The sequence below is a fragment of the Melanaphis sacchari genome, unplaced genomic scaffold, assembly GCF_002803265.2.
Source record: "Melanaphis sacchari strain LSU unplaced genomic scaffold, SCAv2.0 Contig2_pilon_pilon, whole genome shotgun sequence".
NCBI classification, from domain to species: Eukaryota; Metazoa; Arthropoda; class Insecta; order Hemiptera; family Aphididae; genus Melanaphis; species Melanaphis sacchari.
This window is the reverse complement of record NW_020271173.1, coordinates 505,483-524,400: the sequence shown is the minus strand read 5'-3', so window position 1 is coordinate 524,400 and position 18,918 is coordinate 505,483. Positions and strand designations below refer to the sequence as shown.

Here is an 18,918-nt window from a genome sequence, read left to right as displayed (position 1 = left end):
ATTGGTTCATTACGATTTAAATTATTTAAAGTTTAACTATTTAGTATTTAGTCATAAAAACTAAATCTAAAATTAAATAATACTAGAACACATCATTTATTTAAAGGAATAATTAATCTAATTTAAAGAATGTGTTAGAATTAATGTTAAATTTAAATATATAATGGAATTTGCAATTGTTAAGTTAATTCAATAGACTTTTTATTTGCTCGATATTATTTACCATTTTGGTAAATTTTAGTATTTTATTTTAAGTTTTTAAATTTAAATTTTGAATAATTAAATTATTATTTCTGGTAAACTGATATAATTAATTATATTTTTGAATGTAAAGTACAAATTAAAAAAAATCATAATATGATTAATGATTATATTATACAAAATAATAACAAATAAATATCTTTTAATTTTATTTCAAATTTTTTTTATGAAGATAGCTCTTTGCAAGTTTATATTAAGATGGCATTAAATGATTTTTTTACAGCATTTAAATTTTAAAAATATAGTTGAATGAAATAATAAAAAATACAATTAATGAAACTTAATGTTTTGGGGAGTATGATATGAATATTACTTGAGTTATAATGAAATATACATTTTTAAGTTGTGTAATAAGATTATTATTTGTGCTGTATGTAAACAAAATTTTCTAAGTTAGGCATTGGAAAAAAACATGAACACTATAAATAAAACTAATAATATTTAAAAATAAAACTAATTTAAATTAAAATATAAATGAGCTTAAAATGAATATGTATCATAATATAAAGTCAAATAGAATTAATATATTTGTAATACAATCATATTATAGTGTTCAAACCATAGTTTCAGGATCGTTCCAATCATATGGATGGCCTAATATACTAATATCGCTGTCAAATGATACTCTCCTAGATTGAATGCTATTAATACTATGAAGAAGATTGATATCTTCATCAAATGAACAACCTCCACCTTCTGATCTCAATTGCAAGGATTCAGTACTTTTTGAAGATAATTGAGAAGTCAAAGAATGTTGAGAGTTTTCTTTATAGTACATACCATTAAATGTATAAACTTTGTCTGATCTACAATAAACTTTATGTCAATAATTTAAATTATTTTTAACTAGATACCTTATTTTACCGGTCAGTATTTGATTGCAAGTGGTCAGATTGTGGTGAAGACATGTCTGACACTAAAGGAGTGCTTTCATCATCACTGCTTGCTGTCGCACATACTGCTGAAGAATGATTTGTATCTTGAGGTGGACTTGTTGGTAATTTTTCAATGCTGCAAACTGGTGATATAGTAACTGCAGGAGGTTGTTGCACCCAACTTGTACTTGCTACTAAACAACTCAACATACCAACTGAGCCTGCAATACCTTGTTTTACAATTCCACTAGCCTTAACAAAGAATTTTAATTTCATTATTAATAATATTTAAAGAAATGCAGAAAATTCTTACATTTAACAAATTATAAACATACTTGTACAGAATTTTTTGTTTCTGGTATGGTATCTGCATCATCAAGCCTGTTCATTACTAATGATGCTGGTCTTTTAATGGATTTAAGCAAAAACGGTTTTCCTGCTTTTTCACTAGTTGTAGTTACAATACACGTCTAAAAAATATAAAAAATATTTTTTTGTTTAATGAATTATTAAAACATTGATAAACCAACTTTGTAATCAATAAGATTTTTTCTAGAAGCAATTGGAGTATTATTCAATGAATTTGCTGAAATAGAATTATTTCCTTCGTATTGAAATGCTGGATATTGAACAATACTGTGATGAGGTGAATTCTAGAAAAAATTGAAAATAGTTTTTTTAATCTTATTTATATTGCATATAAATATTAATGGGTTAAAAAATATTATTACCTGAAGTAAAAATGCATCAACATCTCCACCATTGTCATTACTTGAAGTTGTACTACATACGGATCCATCACCTATAAAATCAAATGAGTAAAAATAAAGGGAACAATAACTAGATGTTTTTATTGCATATATAAGCTCACTTTGTTGACCTCAGTGCAATATAGTGTTATATTGTTATTTAAAATAAGAAAGCAATGCTAAATGTTTCTCATTTGTAAACGATTTTAAGCAGAGCTCAACTTACTATTGTGTTATGAAAAATTGATTTAAAATTGTCAAACTTTTAATAAACAACATTTAATTGGTGATTTTAAAATTAAGGATAGCTTATTTATGTTAGCCACAGCCACATAATGCATTTTACTGCTAATATATTGATCAATAAATCAAATGATAAGCTATTTAAACATTTTGGAGCATTTTTAATCATCAATAAATATTTCAAGACTTAACAATATTACAGTAAATATGTAAGAAATTATACTTGATTTTTTTTAAACGTTTATATTCTACAATCAAAATTAATAAAAAAGAACTTTTCTCAGATATTTATGTTTATTTTTCATTTTTAAAGAATATAAAAGCAAATAACTCAAAAATTACTTCCACTGCAACATAAAATGTTATAGAAAAAAAATACACTGTAAAACTATCTTCATCAAGACAATTCATTATCTAAAATTTCAAAATTTTAAGATGGTTAGTAAACTATGTTATAAATATCTACATGAATTATACATTAAATAATTATTTTAATAGCTAATGTGCATAATTATCTAATTAAAAACTAATGCATCTACTTAAGAATGTAAATAGAGGAATTTAAAATTACTAAAAGGTATATTAGTCTTATAATTTAAAATAAATTGACTTAAGTGATCAATTACTAAAAAATACTTTGTGTAATTAAAAGCAATGCTAGTCTACATAGTATATACTACATAATAGGTATTAAGAAATAGAAATTGTAACAATATGTATTGCAGCCATTTAAACGTCATTTTTCTACGCAAGTGAAGGTATTAATATATTATCTTTAAGCTTTCAATATTTTAGATTTAATATTTCTTTTATAATTCAATATACTTACGAAAAATAATATCTTTGAGTAATTAAATAAAATTTAAAATTTAAAACAAACCATTATTGATGAAACTATTTATGCAGCCTTCAAAAATTAATTCATAAAGATTAAAGGTACACTTTTTTTCATAATTTAATTTACATAGTGATAACACAAGCAAAGTATTTAATTTTATACACAGAACAGTCAACATTTAATTTGTGATGAACAAAATCACATACAAAAAATAAAAAAATACATTGGAGTAATAATAATATAGATAATATTATTATAAGCGCAATTTAAGTTTATGGTCAATATCTTGCTAAAAATAATTTGCAAGCTTTGATAATGTTTGTAGTTATAAGGTTAAGTGATTTACACTTATCTAAAGTTCATAGTTTTTTTTAAAAAAAAATCTTAAAATTGAGGTAATGGATATTTTGCTTAATAGTTATTATTAAAATATAATTAATTAGTATTCAATAAATAAATAACAAATTTTATTACATTCGTAAAAAATATTTGTACATGGAATAAACAAATCAAAAATGATAATATTATAATTGTGAATGCAATAAAATTATAAATTATTATATTATTGTAATAGGTATTCTCATTCTTGTACACTGGTATTATTTATCAAAACCATAGTTATAAATCTATTAAATATTTTAAGGATCAATAATCTAATAAAGAATTTATACTTAATGTTTAAGGAAGATCAAGACTTTAAGATAAGGGTATTACTGCTCCACAAACATGATAAAATAGTGGTTTTTATAGGTGTAACTAGTCTTGGACACATTTAATAAATACTTAAATATAATTTAAGTAATTAAATAAAATGTTTAGTATATATATAACACGTAAAAAAGTGCAAAGTAGATCACCGCTTTGCTGTATAGCAGGTGTCGAGTATATCTTGTTATTGAGTAATTCACTGTTATTGTATGTTGATTTTGAATTCTATAAATCATTGGATACAAAAAATGATTCTTAGCAGAAATCTACATGGTTATACAATATGAAATATATTTATGACATGGTTATTTTCATTTCTCCACTCAGAATCTTAAATGATAATAATAATAATTAAGGGTTTCACAGCAATAGGTAATTATGTAAGAAATTGAGCAAATTCTCATCAATATTGAGGTTAGTAAAAATTGGAAATTACAATTTTAGTAAATTTAATATTTTGAAATAGGTAATTACAGGTGGAAAAAAACAAATGATAAAAAAGTCTTACTTAAAATATAAAAACTAAAATAATTTTTCTTATATTTGTAATTAATTACTAATTGATAATCAATTCAAGCACAAAATAAAATCTAGACATAAACATTACAATCGTATATTACATGCTCAATTTGAATCCTATGTTTACTAAAATGTTGTCGTACGCTTCAAATAAAAAATTAACTTCACTCAAATTTAATTATAAAATCATTAATAGCTTTAATAAATAACTAAATGTGTTTCAAAATTACATTTATACTTTAATATATTCTATGTAAATGTCAAATCTGTAAGTTTTAAGATAAAGGTTTTAAGGTATAGTTTTCATTCAATCGAGAAAGTTTTATAAATTTAATGTATTACACTTTTATATAGAAATGTTTGTAAAGTTCAAAAGTATACATATCATTTTTAATTTTAGTATTTTTATATTTTTAGAGCAAAGTGTTTATACACCTATTATATTGTAAATAATATTAAAGATGAGTTATTCTTAAAAACTCTGTAAAAAATTTAAATTACAATAAAAGAAAATTGCAATGAGAGGATTTAATCCCTACAACCACCTATCTATTGCTAACATGCCTGATCACACTGTCAAATTTATTTGTTGTACTGCAAAACTGTACAACTATAAATATTTAATCAAATAATTATTGAAAAAAAAAAGTATGTTATTGATAATTTATTTCATTTTTTAATAAAATATACATTAACAATAATATTATTTTATTTAGATAATCAAGATTAAGAAAATATTACTTAACTAGGTGTGGTTAATAAATTAAATAATAATGAAATAAAAATTAAAAAATCATGATGAAATAAAGTCATGCACATGCTTAAGACTTTTCACCATGCACTCCATTAATATTAATTTTTCTCAGGCATTTTATTCATATCTACAACTACATAAGGATTGTATTCTCCTGTTTTAAAATTACTATTGTCGAGTTCATTCTGACTTTGTTGTCGCGTCTGCTCACCTGTAATTATGTCAATAGGCTGCTGTGGTACTTGCAAATAGGTAGCTGCTGCTATGGTACCTTGTTCTTCAGATTCTTCCAGAACATCTTCACACGCTTCTTCATTAAGAGTTTGTAATGCACCACAAATCATTTGTTCTTCTAATGTTACCTTTATTATAAATATATTTTATAAAATAGTTGTACACAATAAATAAAAATAAGAACTTTTTATATTTTTATTTTGAATTATAACAACTTAAATATAATTTACTTAAAGTTATTTACTTACTTGTTTTTCAACTGATGATATTTTTGACCCTTTTTGATCTTTATCGTTTAAAGTTCCTTGGACATTATTACTATTATTAGAAGATCCTAGTATTTAAACATTTTAATCAATAAACATACAACATTTTTCATAAATAAAATAAAATTATTAGAAAAAAGTATATCAGGTTATCATTTTACACATTTATGTTATACCAAATATTTTTATACCTCTTCTTTCATGAGATTGGTTTTTAGAGCTACCCGTTCTTGTGTGTTTAAAATTAATATTACTGTTGGTTTCATTATTTAATAAGTACTCTTTATCTCGCAATGCTAATAAAACTATACGGAAAAGTTCCCAATCTCCAAAGTTCATTTTTAATACCTACAAATCAAATATATGATACATTTAATACTAGATTAAATTAAAAATATGTTTAATTACATTTTTCAGTTCATTTAAATTGCAATGTAAGAGCACACAACCAGTAAGATTGTTATCTTTAATTATTTGTGTATATTTTGGAATGTTTGATTCTTGTAAATCTCTAATTCTTGTTAACAACTTACAAATTTCATCAACACTCGATGTTGACAGTTTAATATTATTAAATTCATCCTAAAACATAATAATCAGTTAAATAAGAAGAAATAATTTAAAAATATATTAAATTTGTAAGTTATCATTACGGATAACGATGAAATAGAAAAATTTTGAAGTTGGTTTGGTAATTCATCATAAGATGTATGCCATCGATTTTGAACTTGTTGATTCCATAAAACAGCAGATTGTGGTTCATTTAGCATCAATGTTGTCGGTAAAGTTTCATGTTGTAGTGATAGTTTAGCTCCCATTTTCTTAAATTAATTTATTGGTTAGTTATAACTTAAATATATAATATAGAGTTAAACCAACCTGTCTTCTCATAAGTTGATTTTGCACTCTACGAGTTTGTAGTTCATTATGTGTTATTGTTGGTCTAAAAATAGTAGAATCTTCAGAGTTTTGCATTTCATCTTTAATAACTTTTCTTAAATATGGATCCAAATTGATAGTAAATGGTAAGAAAATTCTTAAATCGCTAACCAGTAATGTAGTTCGATGAAAAGAAAGAAATATTTCAAATTTTTTCTCATCTTTGTCCATTTCCATTAAAGGATCGATGTCTTTAGAAAGTTGTATTTGACGACGTACTCTGTTTATTATAATTTTAATCAAAATAACGATTATGTTAACAAATATATTAAAATTAAAATTACTTTTCATATAAAGTTTTTAATGACATTGAATCATCAATAGTATCCTCATTAGTATCATGAAAAATAATCATCCAAGATATTCTATAAGGCCATTGTTCTGTAATATTTATCCAACTAGCTAAATGATACCAATTAAATTCTAATTGAAACGCTTTCAATAAACGACCTAAAAAAAGTCATATATTTTTTAACTTAACTAATTAAGTATAGATTATTTATTTATTTCATTATTTTTAGATACCTGTAATATAAACAATATTCATTAAACGTCTCATACTTCTAGGATTCACATCACTAAAATAGTCATCAGTCAACAAAATTTTTGACAGATCTTGTGGACCACCTAATCTATGTATGTTGCTAGCTATGCTACTTGCAATACTTTCACTGGATTTTAATTTATTCCTGGTAGAATTAATGTTACCCTTGCTTCGACTAAGTCCCCCAGAAGAACCCATTGTAGGTTTCAAAGTTGTAGATTCATTAGATAATCGTCGTGTTGAAGCCTATAGTTAAAAATAAAATTAATAAAACAAATTATTTCATTATAAAATTTTCTTACCGAATGTACCAATCCACATTCATCCATTTGATTAGTAACGCTTTTACGATGAGATTGAGATGATTTTTGAGCTAATTTTACCTTGCGTAAACCAGAATTTTGAAGAAAAAATGGCAAATGAACCATATTTTTAAGGTAATCGTGTCCAGAAAAATTCATGTCATTTAACAACCGTCGACTATTAAGTTCAATTACCTGCAAAAACAATTTTTATTATCATGAATTATTAAATATTCTTTAAATATACATGAAAAAAAGTTAATTATTTTCAAACCTGAGAAATTGCATGCGGATCAATAGCTAAAACAACTATAAAAGGAGTATTTTGTTCAGAAAATAACATCCGTACAGCATCTAAAAGTAATAATATTTTGTCCTGTTCACAGGAATCTAGACCATCAATAATTATTACCAATCTAGTTTGCTGTTGAGTAAATGCATCTAAACAACGCACCTTTAATCAAATAAATAAAATTAATCAGCATTCATTAAATAACTATCTCACAAATAAACAAAAAAATATTAAATATAATACCATTTCTGTCATTAAATTCACTTCAGTTCTTAATGCTTGAATAAATCCTTCAGACTTTAAAGTATCTAATCTTGATGTAGCTCTTCTTAATTGTTTACGTTGTGAGAACACTAATGATTGCAGTAATTGACTGAATGTATATAAATTTCCTATCAATAGTAATAAAATAAACATCCCACAGCAAAATAGTATAACATTTCCAATAGCTTTGTCAATTGAAAAATCACTAAGTAATTAAAAAGAGTACAAAATTTAAAAAAATAAAATTATTTCCCATTAAAAACAATACTTACTTTATAAAAGTCAGTGTACCATTGTTCATAGCAATAATTAGTGTGACTAATAGAGCACATAGAAATGATATTTCAAATAGTATTATGTTTGGCATGCAACATAATTTTCGCCATTTCCAAGGTGAAGTAAGTTTTACTAAAATTTTCATATATTATTAATAATCATTATTTATAAGAAATAAAAGAAATCAATTAGCTAACCAGATTTTGGACGAAAAGCTCTATATAAGCGGGTAGAAATTGATCCAAAATCTTTTTCAATTGAATCATATAATGAACCTATCATTTGAATAATTGTACTTTCTCCCGATGTTGTACTACTTACTCGAGTTTGGTCAGTAAAATAAAATCTAAATTAATTTATAATAAAAATATATTTAAATTAAATTTGATACATAAAAATTTGATATTTAAGTCATAAATACCTAATAGGTTGTGCTGTAACCGATGTCCCCCAACTTGAACCTGGTGGATGACAAAATATTATTTGTAGAATTATTCGTGTTGTTACTGCTTTTTGACTTAAATAGCTGATACAATTATAAGCCCAATCAAGTCTATAAAATTAAATAATTATACATAACAATTAATAAAAAAGATAATAAATAAGTGATTTATAAAATAATGATAATACTAACCTATGACTGCCATAGTATACCATTATTAGGAAGAAAAATATACCAGCTAATAAACTAAATGTTGTTATAATTGCAATAAGTGATGATGATGTCAGGACTACAACTATAGTACCAGCAATGAAACAAAAGTGAAGTGCCACACCCAATATTAGCCATGGGAATTGGAAAAATGGATCTGTCCATTGATGAGCAAAATTTTTCATTTCCTCTAAAAAGGTAACAGGCATATATATTTTAAAGTTTTATTTTTAATAATGATAATTAATTTAACTATTTTAATAATTTATTAATAAAGAAACTATTTGATTAGTCAAACTTTTTACCTCTCAACTTATTAAGCAGGAATGATTTTCCACTACCCCACTTAGCATATAACCCAACAGTTATTGGCATTGATAAAGTAGGTTCACTAAGCATATCAGCCAGTGCACTGCTATAAAGATCATATCCCAGTAAGTTTTCATTGTCTTCATTAGTATTAAGACGCCTCGAACCAAATATTTGACTAAGGATAGGCTTTTGAGCGTTGACATCCATATTGTATGGTGTTTCACCTGCTCGATTTGGTCTATATAAAAGCTGACTGTTTTTAGGATTTCTTAGCAAAATTTCAACAATTCCTCTGGCTCTAGCTCTCATAGCAATATGTAAAGCAGTATCTCCACGCTTATCTGTAGCTGACACACGAGCACGCTTTTCAATTAAAAGTTGAACAGCTTCAGCATTACGGTTTCTAACTGCTCGCATCAAAGGTGTATCACCATCCTTAATAATAAAACAAAATTGAAAACATATTAAATAGCTCTAAATTTATATACTGCTTACTTTTGTTGAAATTTCTAAATCGGGATTTGCACCAAGTAATAATTTAATTATTGCTGTATTTCCTTTTTCTACAGCAATATACAATGCAGTTTTTCGTTCCTATAATTTAAACAATTAGTCGATATTAGTGTTTTATTTGGATAAACTAATTAAAAATTAGGGTTTAAAACTAATTTGTTATTTTTTGCATAATGTGTAAATCCTTGTTTTGGAAGGAAATTTAATAAATTAAAGGCAAATCTAAAATTTGTAAATATTCATCATAAAATTTTAGCAAAACTATTTAAAAATATTTTTAATGTAACAATTAAATAAATTACAACCTTTTGAATTTACATATTTTTTATTATAAGTTAATAAAAGCAAAGATGGGAGTAATGTACCTAATACTCTAAATATAATTTAAATAATAATACCAACAATTAATTTTAAATATGTATAAAGCTAAAGACTCTAACTTTGTCAAATATTTACAATTCAATAATTTGTGGTATGTTACAAATGGCAAACCATATACTAACATGAACTTCAACTTACTCAATAAAAACATAACTACTCAAGATTTCAATAAAATTTACAAACTTGAAGAATCAACTAATCAACCAAAAGTTTTAAAGAATCTTTTACAATTAAAAACTATTAATTTAACTCAGAAATTTTAACTGTGCAACTTTTTAAAATGGTAGTCTTTTAGTTTTATTATATTTTCTTTTGTATTTTACCACATGTATAGATTATAAATAAATTCAATAAAAATATTTAAAATATAAAACTAAAGTAGGTAATTAAAAATATAATTGTAATATTAAATGCCAATTAATATAATTTTATTTTATTTATACTTTTCCCATAACATCAACATCTGCATATTTTTTAAGAAGGGCTTCCACAATATTTCGATGTCCTCCTTTTACAGCATGTATAAGGTTAGTATCTGAACTACGATCCTGAAAAAAAATTAAAATTTTATAATTTTATCAATATTTAATTGAAATATATTATAACTATATCTATTTACTTGTATATTTATATAAGCTCCAGCGTTTAAAAGGGAATTAGCAATATCATAATATCCTTCTTTACATGCAATTGTTAAAGCAGTACATCCATCTTGATCTAAAGCATTGACATTAGGCTTACGTTCAAGGAGTAGATTCACAACTTCAGTGTGATTTCCCATAGAAGATACTAATAATGGAGTCCATGAATACTAAAAACAAGTGAACCATTAAATAAACAAATTTTTATACTTAATAATAAATACAATATTTATAATTGAATTGTTTTATATATATAATTTATACTTACCATTCCAGCAGTATCAACATTAGCTCCAGCTCTTAATAATGTATCAACAAGTTCTACATCACCTTTTCTACATGCCCATACTAATGCAGAAGTTCCATACTACAATATTAAAACTTGTAACTATTTTCACAAAACATTATTAATAATTTTATACAAACCTTGTCACCAACATTAACTTTAGCACCACGTGCTATTAAATTACATGCCAACTTTGTATGTCCTCTACCTGCAGCCCAAACTAATGCAGTAATGTGAAAATTTCCATGAGCATTTATGTCAGCCCCTCGGTCCAATAAAAAATTAGCCAAGTTAGTGTATCCACAATAACTAGACCAAATAAGTGACGTCCATCCTCCCTAATATGTAGTTAATATATTATTAACATTTATAAATCATTCATAGATTACTAATATTATAATAAAATATATACCATATCTCGGTGTTCAATATCAGCTCCATGATCTAATAATTCAGCACATATATCAATATGGCCTTCTTTGGCAGCACAAATTAATGCTGTCCAATTATCCTGGTAAATTAAATGTTTACATTAAGTTAAACATATTTGGATATTTAAAAGAAAAGAAAATAACATAAATCAATATATTTTTTTATTTTTAGTTATAAAATATTAATTTCAAAATAATATAATGCTGAAAATTACTTACATTATCTTCAATGTTAACATCTGATCCATGATTAATAAGTTCTCTAAGAAATTGTAATTTCCCTTTAGTAGCGGCATAATGTAAAGCAGTAGCTCCATTCTATAAAAAATGAATAAATATAATTAAAATTAGATAAAAAAAATCTATTCATCACAATTTATTTATCTAATCTTACATCATCACGATCGTCAACAAGAACACGGCGGTTTTCAAGAAATCCTTGAAGACCTTCTAAATTATTTTCTGAGATGTAATTATGTAGAGCTCTGTAGCATAACGACACCATTGAATCACTAGTATGCAAATTCTATGAAAATTAAAATGTAAAAAATTAAAATGTGATATTTCATGTATTTAGTAAAAAAAAAAAAAAAATATATATTAATGAAAATTGGTTTTAAAAACATTATTAAAGCAAAAACAAGCAATCAAACTCATTTAAAATATTTTTAACAAAAAAAAAAAAAAAAAAAATTAAATACCTCAATGATAAAAATATGTGTTATATCATTTTACATTCTAATTGAAGCAAAGAATGTAATGATTTTACAACAATATTTGAGTGTTTATGTGAAGACATTTTATCTAGTAAAAAATAATGTTCCAATAACCAACATTAAAGGAAGTTTTTGGAAACAAAATGGATTTATTTTGTACTTGGATGGTCAGTCAAAAATAGAAATTTCTTAATATCTATTAAAATAATCAAGAATAATGAAAAAATAATATACATAAACATTTGTTAAAATGTTAGGTAATATTATTCTTGAAATTATAATCAAGATTATTAAACAATTAGATCATTGCTACTCAAAATTGTTTTTCATTTATACAAAGGTGCATCATTGAATTTAAATTCAATAGGCTTATAATAGTGAGACAGCAGAGTTATCTACCAAACAGCCTTTTAATTATTGGTTCATACAATGGCATAGTAATGGGTGAAGAAGGATGATGGAGATAGATCCCTCCAGAACCTTATTTTTTTAAATGTGTAATGTTTTGACTTATACTCAAAATAAGATTATAAAATTATCTATATTATGTTACAATTATGAATATAATATGCAATATAGGGCTATAAGGGCATAGGCATGGTTATAAGCCTCCCACTTTATGTTTATCCAATAAATTATTCAAAGCAAAATTATTAAATGACATCTATTACAAAAATACAAAAATAAATCATCATAATTATATTTTAATATTTTTTTAGAATTCAATAATTAACAATTGTATAAATATAATAAATTTTAAAATTAAAGTTTATTATTATTCTAATAAATGATGCATAATACTATATGATATGTTATGATATACAAGCGAAATCATAAATAATTAATGGGTAATAGGTATACTTCAGTTTCAAATAAATTGAAAATTTTATAATACTTATATTAGAAAAAAAAAATATACAATCCATTATTTTTATTTAATATAATACACTAATAAGAGTCAAACAAAGATAACAACTGTTATGTATTAGGGCTTGAAAGTTATTCTATGAAAAAACTTAATAAAATTAATCATGAATAAAAAGAAAATTAAATTTATTAAAATAGATATACAATTTATAAAATATTATTGGTTAAGAAAAATCAACTTTTGAGTAAACAGATATTTTTAACATTATTTATTTATTATTATTTTTTTTTTTTTTAAATTAACAAATTTAAAAAAATATAATTTTAATTTTAGAAAAATTTTTTTCTTAAAAATATATAGATTGACTGTTGTATCAAGCAAGGTGGATTAAATCAATCCACCTTGGTATCCAATCTATACAAAATCAGTTAAAAGATACTTGATATATATAATACCTAAATAATCATTTTTATACTCCTTGGGTAATAATAATTAAAGTTAATCTTTCTATGTATTTAACTATAAGTAATTCCTGCTTGGCAAATGGCAGTTGATTTCAATGATAGGAAAATAATAGTTTGATATTATTTTAAGATCTAAGCTTAGTAAGTAAGCATACTAGTATAATTAAATATCTAGTTCATATTACTGTATTAGATGTATTATTTTTATCACAAATATCAATAACTAATTTTTATAAATATAAAAAACATATATTTCATAATTTGTAATTAGCTAAAAAATATTGAGACAAAATTTTTCCTATTAACATGCTTAGGAGCAAATATTAATAAGCTAAACCAATGTTTCTCAACCAGTGTATTGCTAGTAAGTCCAAATGTGTGATGAAGTATATTAAATGAAACAAAACATACACACATTTTTGATATGATTTACAAAAATTAATAGGTAATTGATAACATTTATAAAATAATAACAAATAAGTTATCTATTAATGACATTTATCACTATTTTTTATGCTATATTTTTTCTTAGTTACCTACTTTTAATTTTACATTACTAATAAAATGTAATTATTACCCAATAATCTTATTTATTTTTTTTTTGTGTATTGAATAGTATGAAATATTTTAGTAGTTTGTTGACATAATACAAAAGTTGAGAAACAATGGGTTAAACCCTGTAGCAAAGCTCAACAAAAATTTGTTTAGCCCTCTTTAAAATTTTTCTGATTAAGATAGATGACACAAAAATTAATAAAATCCAAAAAATATAATTTTTGAATTTCTTTGAAATAACCTAGCTTTACAAAATTTATAGTCTGTTAAAGTCTATGACTCAATGACTCAATACTCCAACATGAAAATTAAAAAAATAAATATTATTTCAATGAATAAAAATTTGATACATATTTAGTAATTTTTAGGGCATATTTTTTATAGCAAAAAACCTGGTTTCAGTTATAATATCACTTAAGTACTTAAAGTAAGCTTAAAATAAATGTTGAAAGTCAATGCTATAAAAATAATAACTAACAATTGAATATCACAACAAAATACTAGATCTTTTAAATTTACAATAGCTTGTGCTGTATATCTGTAACTGTTTTCATAATATAATAAGATTATTTTATCTATATAAATAAGTAAAAAATGTCTATGATTTTATTGATCTAGAAAAATATATCAAACAAATCTAAATGTTAAATTTATAAAATACACCTAAAATATATTGTCAACGATTTAAATCTTTGTAAGTTCAAAATATATTAGATTAAAATTAAATTAAGTTTAAATTATCGAATATTATAGATAAATATGTAGTATATTGTATAGTGTAGTGTTGAAACATGAATCATATAGATTAACTACATATATAATAAAAAGTGAAGCTTAGCTAGTTTAAAAACTCATTAATTCATTATTAAGTGTTAAACAACAGAAAATCGGTGTTTTAGTGAGGCTGGTGTTAGAACAATATTTCAATTCTACTGACCGCCGATGAAATTTTTCTGAAATTTGCAAAGCTGAATCTTTTGTTTGTATTATCAGTAGGTGGTAATGAACTATCATCATATAATGGACCAGTGATAGAAAATGATGGTAAACGATTTGACAACCCAGTAAGGAAGCCTTGACTACGTGATCTTTGAGGCCGTCTCAAATCGCTAAACTCATTAGTTGTTGGAAGTTGTAAACGTAAAAATGAAAAACCTCGATTGTAACGAATGTTGACTGGTGCACTTTGACGATCTTCATTGTCTGTCATATTTATATAATTTGATCTGTGCGAAAATGTTGTTACTTTATGTATACAAATTATTATGATAATTCATAATAATATTATTTTTACCTAATAATAGATATGTACATCATAAGTCTAAATATTTTTAAATTTTTTAACTTAAAAGCAATTAAGTCTAGGAAGGTTACATAAAAATCATAGAATTAATTAAAACTAAACATTTTATTTATTATACATAAAAGGAATAAAAGAATTATTTGTAAAAGTGAACAATTTACTTTATCAATATATTAAATCTAATACAAATTACAACTTAAATATAACTTTGTGTTTCTAAGAATTTTCTAGATTTTGTATTTATTTAAAACCTTGAATACTAAAATATTGGTTAATGTTTGAATAATTTGTACTTGTAAAAAATATAAAATACATTTATTTCACATTAAGAGACATCAAACTTATTTTAATGAATAAAAATTTTACTTGAATGATAAATTATTTTTATTGTTGTTGGCAATATTACTTATAGTTGGATTTTATTTTTCATAAGTGTATTATTATAAATATTTAGAAAATAAAGTACTTACTAATTTTTAATATATTAATTTATAAAAAAAATTCTTATGGTCAATAGATATTTATTTTTTTATATTCACAACTTATAACTATAATATTTTCACAAATTACAGCAACAATGTAGGCAATCAATTATTAATGTTTAAGATTATTAAATATATAATGTACATATTAATATATACCTACATAAACATATTATATTACATCCAAGTACTTATTATTAATTGTTTAAATAGCAAAATTACATAATCTCAAAACCAATTTACATTATTTATCAAATTAATGTATTTTATCAGTTTATCCACTTAACTATTTTATTTGCAGTAAAAGTAAATCAACAAAACCTAGTTTAAACTATACAAATACACATACATGGATGTATTATACAATTTTCCACATTTAGTTATATCTTTCCTCGGTAATTTTATTTTTCTATTCTGTTACTGATTACAGATTAATTTTCATATTAGTACTATATGTAATGCTATGTTACCTGGGTATCGCCATTGATTCTTTTCAAAAAATGAAAATAACTTAAAATGCTTCCATAACTTCTGCTCACATTATAGCTCAGTGATAATGGTAATAGTTCTACAGAACTATGATTTGATTTAAATTTCCACTGAAGCCTAGGCATAATTAACTCAAATACATGACAAAAAATACAGCTTTTAGATATTGAAATAAGAAGAAAATATTTTTTTTTTGTTCTTAACTGTATATCTTTCTATTATAGGATTAAAAATATTGTTAATAGATTAGATAATCAAATAAATTAGGAACTTTACACTAGAAAATATAATTATGAAATTGTATTATATGTTTATTATTGCAGGTGTATGAAACACTTATTGGCTAAAAACTAATCGATTGATCATTAGAATGCCCCCACTGAATGACGTTTTAAAATATATTTCAATCAAAATTTCTTTATCAATATCCCTGAGGAGGAGTGCCTTATATTTATCAAATAATACATACATTAAACATGTTTGACTAATTAATCTAAATAGCATTAATAAAGTAAACAAAATACGATGACATCATAAAAAAGATATAAGTTATTGTATCTAATAACCAAACAAAAAGTACTTAACAAATCTAATTAAGCTATAGGTGAAGTTTTTAATCTATAAAAACTAACATTCAACTATCAACATTTTATAGAATACGCACTTCATAGTTTATAACTGAATAATCTGTAAATTTTTCATAAAGATAATTGTGGCAAATTTTATAATACCATTTAACATGTGCACGTAACATTTTAAAGCTATTATTTATAATAAACTGATAAATTTTTATAAAACACATTAATGAATATTATGAATATGATATAGTTGGAAATTAGGTTTATATTTATTTACGATTTTATCTACCAAATCTTATTTTATTGATACCTAATAATATACCTATGGTAATTAAGATTATCTCTTTTATATACAAATATAGAACCAATACAAATTTAGGCATTTAACATATTTTATATTCAATTTTTCTATAACAATATCATTAAAATTTATTATCAAGTTCTTATATTTATTAATATCACACTTTTCATTCTTATGTTAATACTAGAATTATTCATATGAAAACATTTATAGTGGTAAATCAATATAAAATGCAGTTAAAATAATTTAGTTCTAAATGTAATTAAATATCATAAAAATTATAAAACAGGTATGTAGTTGAAAAAAATAATATGCATATAATTGTATCTAAGGTTTATTTAATAAAAATATAGGTCAAGTGCAAATGGCACTTTAGTGTATATATAAATAATATAGGTCATTTTATAGAACCAAAGACCTAAAAATTCTAATAAATATAACAAATACATTAAGAATAATTAATTTTAAATCACAGTTATTAAATTAGAATTGAGCTAAAATGAAATTATCAATTAAATTTAAAATAATAATAATAAATTAAAAAGATTAGAACCCACATTAAATAATTTTGTTTTCTATTCAAATACTCCTTAAGTGATAATAAGTATTAGAATTCCAACAGAGTATGAAAGTTTTAAGGTTTATAATGTATATATATATATATAAAAAAATATTTTATTTTTTTTGTGTTTGTGAAATAAACAAATAAATAGTTCCAAACATTAGTTCTTTGTATAAAAGATTGAATATGTTACAATTTTTAATAATTTTCAAAAATTTGCAAAGCTAATAAAACACAAATATCTGTATCAATGATTTATTATTGCATTTAAATTGAAAGAGCATGATAGTCGGCTAATTTCAATCCTAATAAACTTTTTTTCGTTTTTAATTTTTAAAAAACTGATAACACACTTCACATTTTACGCTATTTGTATTTTGTAATAAGATAAACATAATTTATAACTATATTTGGAATATATGATTTAGAGCCCAAATAATTTTAAAATTCAGTTTAATAGTTATAACCTTAATTGTTTTTTGTTATAATTTATAATACATAAAATATATATAAATTATATAAAGTTTTATAAAAATGGATAAGTAAAATACATATAATAGAAATGGATTTAGTATTTTACACAAAATAGATAGTTTAATAATTTTAAAATGATTAAAAACCTTCAAAGTAAAATAAGTAGGAAATTTTATCTTGATAATAAGTATAATTACATAAGTACCTCTTTATTTTTGTGTAATAACTTTCAGACAATTATAATTTTAATCAAACTTACATAGAAATAATTAATGACTATATAATATTAAAAACAATGTTTTACCTACCTGTATACACTTATTATAAACATTTTTTCAGATAACTGATAATAATTTTAGTAATTTTGAATTAATTCTTATTATAGTTATAACCATAGCAAGTACTTTGATTGCACATTTATACGTTTGTATAAATAATACAATTTAAGTACTATACTATAAACACGTCTTTATAAAATTATTAATTAAAGAAAATTAAAAATTCATGAACACTATGTATTAATTAATTGTTTGTTTTATAAATAACACAAATTTAATATTTGTTCACCATCTATTTTAAGATATTTAGTATTATTTACCAATGCAATGTTTAATATTAAAATATATACCTAATCAGTTTAATGTTTAAAATAAATAAGTACTTACTTTATTTGTTTAATTCAAGAAACATGATCTTTTACAAAGTATTTTGAAATAACTAGTATCCTGAATACATGAAACTGTCGATTAAAAATGGTGCATCTTACTAATTAATAGGACACTAATTACGATGAGTACTTTTTTTAATAATAATTGGATACTATTAAGTATATATATATATATAGAG

At 23.1% G+C, this 18,918-nt stretch overlaps 1 protein-coding gene across 4 annotated transcripts; it reads right to left on the bottom strand.

The window, feature by feature from the left end:
- Nucleotides 1-741: 741 nt before the first annotated feature.
- Nucleotides 742-18,914, bottom strand: LOC112595776 (kinase D-interacting substrate of 220 kDa). Of its 4 annotated transcripts, XM_025341092.1 has the most exons (31): nucleotides 18,738-18,914; nucleotides 14,821-15,109; nucleotides 11,675-11,806; nucleotides 11,500-11,598; nucleotides 11,262-11,360; nucleotides 10,990-11,187; nucleotides 10,832-10,930; nucleotides 10,542-10,733; nucleotides 10,366-10,470; nucleotides 9,524-9,622; nucleotides 9,022-9,463; nucleotides 8,699-8,906; nucleotides 8,486-8,617; nucleotides 8,262-8,410; nucleotides 8,061-8,196; nucleotides 7,768-7,993; nucleotides 7,507-7,686; nucleotides 7,233-7,427; nucleotides 6,912-7,176; nucleotides 6,671-6,836; nucleotides 6,327-6,606; nucleotides 6,101-6,268; nucleotides 5,856-6,029; nucleotides 5,639-5,795; nucleotides 5,430-5,515; nucleotides 5,159-5,309; nucleotides 1,868-1,938; nucleotides 1,667-1,789; nucleotides 1,472-1,606; nucleotides 1,126-1,388; nucleotides 742-1,067 (listed from the first exon to the last, which is right to left on the bottom strand). In XM_025341092.1, the coding sequence occupies exons 2-31, from the start codon at nucleotides 15,091-15,093 to the stop codon at nucleotides 815-817; spliced, it is 5,256 nt and encodes a 1,751-aa protein (XP_025196877.1). In that variant the 5' UTR covers nucleotides 15,094-15,109; nucleotides 18,738-18,914; the 3' UTR covers nucleotides 742-814. The 4 variants fall into 4 exon arrangements, with proteins under 4 accessions (XP_025196877.1, XP_025196880.1, XP_025196878.1 ...); XM_025341095.1 differs by lacking the exon at nucleotides 14,821-15,109 and having other exon boundaries at nucleotides 18,738-18,913; XM_025341093.1 differs by lacking the exons at nucleotides 14,821-15,109; nucleotides 18,738-18,914 and adding an exon at nucleotides 16,139-16,352.
- Between the last annotated feature and the right edge of the window lie 4 nt (nucleotides 18,915-18,918).

Bases quoted from the DNA above. Each gene is read 5' to 3' on its own strand.
- LOC112595776 (XM_025341092.1), bottom strand. From the start codon at position 15,093: ATGACAGACAATGAAGATCGTCAAAGTGCACCAGTCAACATTCGTTAC. The intron at 6,837-6,911 runs GTATCTAAAAAT...GACTTTTTTTAG, and splicing joins GAATATTGTTTATATTACAG to GTCGTTTATTGAAAGCGTTT. The intron at 1,068-1,125 runs GTAAAATAAGGT...AGTTTATTGTAG, and splicing joins TTGCAATCAAATACTGACCG to ATCAGACAAAGTTTATACAT.